The 5,351-nt window shown below is 30.7% G+C and overlaps 1 protein-coding gene across 1 annotated transcript; it reads left to right on the top strand.

Moving 5' to 3' along the window:
• The first annotated feature begins 1,297 nt into the window (after window positions 1-1,297).
• On the top strand, window positions 1,298-5,137 carry LOC145559180 (gamma-glutamyl peptidase 5-like). The gene is made up of 4 exons (XM_081620610.1): window positions 1,298-1,853; window positions 4,131-4,286; window positions 4,401-4,568; window positions 4,722-5,137. The coding sequence occupies exons 1-4, from the start codon at window positions 1,443-1,445 to the stop codon at window positions 4,824-4,826; spliced, it is 840 nt and encodes a 279-aa protein (XP_081476736.1). The 5' UTR covers window positions 1,298-1,442; the 3' UTR covers window positions 4,827-5,137.
• The last annotated feature ends 214 nt before the right edge of the window (window positions 5,138-5,351 follow it).

Here is a 5,351-nt window from a genome sequence, read left to right as displayed (position 1 = left end):
AATTTTAGCGTGGTTTCAGAGTCCGGCTTAATTTTAATAATATTTACGAATGTACTAAGCCAACTGCAAACTTGAACTAGCTAGTTATGTTGTACATATATAATAGTACATTTTTGTCAATATACATCTTATGAAATTAGATACCAATTATTGTTGAAAAAAACACATTAGTATGATATATTTGAGATTTTATATTTTAAATAAAAATTATGTAATGAACATTATATGTATAGTGCAAAACTAAAGGGTGGCATATTCAAACAGACGAAGTATCACAAAATTGAATATAAAAATATATGGACCATTCCACTTTACAATATCTATATACCAATGACATTTAATACAATGGTCTTCATATCAGAAAGGGATTGGTTTAATTGGAAGATGCATGGTTTTGTATCTTGGACAACTCTATGTCTACATTCAATACATATTCTCATCCCTCACTACCTGGCCTATTATTAAAAAGATCTTAGACTCAGTGAAGATTTTCTTAAAGTATATAAAATGGCCCTCACCTTCTTTCACTACACCTTAATACTGTCCTACCATATTAATTACTTCATACGGAGTATATATATATATTAAATAATCTAAAACATAAGGATTGGAATCTATATATACGGAGTATATATATATCTTTAGGGAAAAAAAAAAAAGGTTTTAAATATAGTAGTACACTATACATTATACGTAAAGAAAGATATTAAACGATTAAAACAAATTAAAAAATGACGGTTGAAACTCATTGTAAACCCACTTGTAACTTGTGAGTGTCTCACATTGAAGAAAAAAAAATTTTTAATAATTAATTCCACTTTAAAAGGTAGAGTATTTACTCCTAGTATCACTAATTGATTTTAGTAAGGAACCTCCTTAACATTGTTTATAAACCAAACACTCTTCCTCGGAAAAATTAATATAATGTAATCCATGCAATAGAACATGTATTAGAGCTCAAAAAGAATTTAATAAGATTGAGAGCAACTTCTAACAATATCAAGCAATAAATCGTGGTAGGACGAGCTAGGACTAAAATTTTTCTTTGTAGCTCATATTTTATCATCCTATCAAGACACTTGTATTCATCCGGTCTTTACTCACCCTACTTGTATGTGTATCGCGCTACCATACTTCATAACTCCGTTAAACGTTATTATTAAGAAAAAAAATTGAGCCCACGAATTATTAAGAAAAAAAAAAAAAAAAAGAAAAAAATCCACCTAAGATTGATGCCAGATCATCAAGCAAATAGTCATGAAAGCCAGTTATAAAACCCCACCTCTTCTTCTCATTTCTTGCATCAAAAAAAATTAACAGAGCAAAATACTCCTCTAAGTTATTGAAGGGGAAACAATCATTCCCTTTCCCCTTTATCAAATCCCCCAAACATTCTAAAACTCCCTTCTTTTCAATTCCCTCCTCCAAACCAAACCCAAAAAATGGTGAATCTGATTCCCAAGTCCCCAGAAAATGAACTGACAAATGATCAGTTAATAGAGGAAACAAACAGGGTATTGGGGTTAGGGAAAGGGAATGGGAAAAAACAGGGGAAAAGGTTTGCAGTACTATTATGTGCAGATGATTCAGAGTATGTGAAGAAGAAATACGGAGGGTATTTTGGGGTTTTCGTAAGAATGTTAGGGGAAGAAGGAGAAAAATGGGATGTTTACAAAGTAGCAAGAAATGAATTCCCTAAAGAAGAGGAATTAGGAATGTATGATGGTTTTGTTATTACTGGAAGTTGTAGTGATGCTCATTCTAATGATGTTTGGATCTGTAAACTTGTTAATCTACTCAAGAATCTCGACTCTTTGAAGAAGAAAGTTCTTGGCATCTGCTTTGGTCATCAGGTAATTTTGTTTTTAATTTTATTAATTGTCATTAATAATTAATTAAATTATTAATTTGTTTTTGGAGATATGGTCAGAATCATGCTGTTGATGTGTTGATACCTTAATTAGAGGGATGTGTCCCATACAAATAGTAAAAACTTTTTTTTGTTTTCGTTAATGTGAAACTAATCATGTGATCATTTATAACGTGACTAGTAATTCTGAATAGAAAGAGTAACTTTTCTGTTTGTTTTTTGGTACATTGTCTAGTTTGTGGAGTTAATTAACTGATTTAGCTAGAAAGAGCTAGACGTGTGATGAATATACTTAAATTCGATTGATACTATAAAATAAGAGTATTAATTAAGGCGATATACAATATTGCCAAAAAAATTGCATCATTTCGATTTGCGTTGAAGCATGTATAGAGCATAAAATTTTGTCTATGGAAAATTAAATTTTGTGTAATTAGACAAGTTTTAATGATTTTCTTGCTGAAAAATGGGCAAGTTGAGGCATAATACCTAACCATGTTGAATATAAGTGGATTCTATACGTTACATTGTACTGTACGGAATTAAAAGTAGCAAGGCTTGCTAAATTTACTCGTAATACATTCCTTTATTTTAAAGGAGTTTTTCATGTTATTTTTTAGGCTACTAAATAAGGCTGAAATGTATCGATTGTTGTTACGATAGTTTACCATTTTACCCCTTTGATTATTCATCTTCTTCTCCCTTCCTTCCTTCTATACTCGTGGTCCAGTAATCGTACAAGCTGACTAGTTGTTACTTGTTAGGGTAAATTGGAGCCTCAATATTACTACATATATTGTATGAAATTGGTCTACCACTTTCCTTGTTGCGTAATAACGTATTAGTTCCTCTATCTATTAATATTAATTAAGTGGCAGTACATCACTTTGAAAAGTGTTCTTAACTTATTTATTAATTTACAAAGTACACACGTACAAATATGTGTTTAGATCCAAAAATGGCTAAGTCTTAGCTTGCATTGTTAGTATGATGAGTAGCTTCTAGTGTACCAATTATTATGAATTGATAAGCTTTATTTCGCGAGTTCTACTTAATACTTCTTCCGTTACGAATTACTCACAACAAAGGGGTATTATTTGTGAGACATAAAATATTCCTTTGTTGCGAGTAATATGTAACGGAGGGGTCGAGGGAGTATTATAGATCATATAATAAGAGGGATCGGAGAAAAAAAAATCAAGTGGACCTTTCCAACGAAGCCCTATATAATTTTTTAGTTGTTGACAATTTGATATTAGTGGTGTAGAATTTGTAGCATGAAACATGAGTTAATTAAACAAGTCACTTTCTAATATTGCAGGGTTAGCAAAATCTCTATCTATTTTACTGGCTCCTACATACTTGTTTTTTTTTTTTTTTTTTTTTTGGGTCACAAATATGAAAACATATATCTATGGCATTTTAATTTTTTCATATCAATTTAGAAAAATATCTCATGCAATTATTACATATTTACATACAAAATGTACATTACAATATATAATCAACAAATTGGAGTATTAATAATATATTTATTGCTTATTTATAGGGATAGCTAATTATAAAAATAAATTAAATTATAACTTTGGGGGTATATAATGTCAATCTAATTCAAACTCATGTCGGCAAATGACTAGATCTTGTAATTTGACTTGCACTATTAAAATACAGTACTTCGTAAGTTCGTAGTACTGTTAATGCTTTTTAATTGCTTACTTGTTCTTAATTAATTTTAGGTAATGTAGCCAGATACTAGTGGGCCCACTTGCTTTCTATGAGCATTTAGGCCATTTTAGAACAAAAAATTATGGGCTACTTGCTGGTTTTCAAACCCTAATATAGTAGGGGAGGAAGATTGACACTTATATTTTTATGTACTATCTCTGTTTGTGTATCATTCATTTTTCACTACCAATTCAATTATCATTGTAGTATATTATGAACGATAAACATAAAAAGTAAACATAGTATTTGTTTGATAGAGAAGATGTTTATGTGCGAGTTTAAAATTTTATCTACTGGCATAGACAATGGAGCATGAAACATTCAACTTTTAAGTTTGTTGCAAATGACATTACTTTTACGAGTATAAAGTAATAAGATATGTCACAAACGATAAGCATATTAGAGGAAAGAAAACGAACGCAATTTTTTAAATTGTCATCTTGTTTGGTTCATAATACATTCTCAGTTATACGTAACACGTTTTCACTGTTACTATACTTATGTAACAAACACTTGTTGCTTCTTGTTTGAGCAGGTATTGGGCCGAGCATTGGGAGGGAAGATTGGGCGGGCTAGTTCGGGCTGGGACATTGGGCTTAGAACAATTAATTTCTCATCTTCATCAAATAAACTCATCTCAAATCTCAAAATTCCTTCTAAGCTCAACATAATCGAATGCCACCAAGATGAGGTTAGTACTTATTAGTACTAATTAAGGAAAAAAAATACTACTTACTAATCAGTATTATATCAATCTTACATACATTTTCTAAAGTATTTCATAATTTTTGTTAAAAAAAAATAGGTGTTAGAACTTCCTCCCAAAGTTGAAGTGATAGGTCGGTCCAACAAAACTTCAATTGAGATGTTTAAATATGGTGATCATATGATGGGCATTCAAGGTCATCCCGAATACAACACGGACATTCTTCTACACCTAATCGGTCGCCTTCTACAAAAGAATTTTATCGTGGTATGTTATTGACATTTTACTTATACTTCTTCGTTTCATAATAATAACCTTAAGTATTTATTACTCCGTAACACTTAAAAAGGTGTTGATAATAACTAACTACGTGTTTATGGTATAGTAAAATGGTGGCTAATTATTGAATGTGATTGGCAGGATGCTTATGCTAATGAGTTGAGGGCTAAGTTTATGGAGTCGCGTGATCCGGACAAGGAAGCATGGAGAAAGCTTTGTGTCAATTTTCTTAAGGGAAGATTGTGATAGTAATTAAATTAAGCCATGATTAGTGTTCTACATTCATGTATTAGCAAAATTAAATAAATTAGTGAGGAAAGATCAAATTTTTTAGATGTATATATTTGGTGTTATGAACTACGTATTTACTTGATTACATACTACTTGTAAGTTGTGTAACAAGTATGAATTAGTTCCGAGGAATTGAATGAGGCAAGGTTATATTACCAACTTACCATTAGGTATCACATGTTATTTAGAGAGATTTCTCTAATTCATGAATAATGTAAGATAAAAAATTATTTTGAAATTATGAAATTTCCAGATTCTTAGCTTGATATCACAAATGTTAGCGTTATCTGAAAGTTTCTCTCCTTAACATTCTCAACTTGACGGGTAGTAAGCTTGAATCGTGTATATACAAGATGGGACCGACTAATTAAGCTCATGGCACTGTATAAAAAAAACTCTTTAATTAACATGTGATTAGCTACAGAGGTAGACTTACGATCATTTCATAATCTCATTACATGAGACTGTTTCATCTTAGAA

The sequence above is a fragment of the Chenopodium album genome, chromosome 9 (assembly GCF_948465745.1).
Source record: "Chenopodium album chromosome 9, dcCheAlbu1.1, whole genome shotgun sequence".
NCBI classification, from domain to species: Eukaryota; Viridiplantae; Streptophyta; class Magnoliopsida; order Caryophyllales; family Amaranthaceae; genus Chenopodium; species Chenopodium album.
This window is presented reverse-complemented; position numbering and strand designations above follow the sequence as displayed.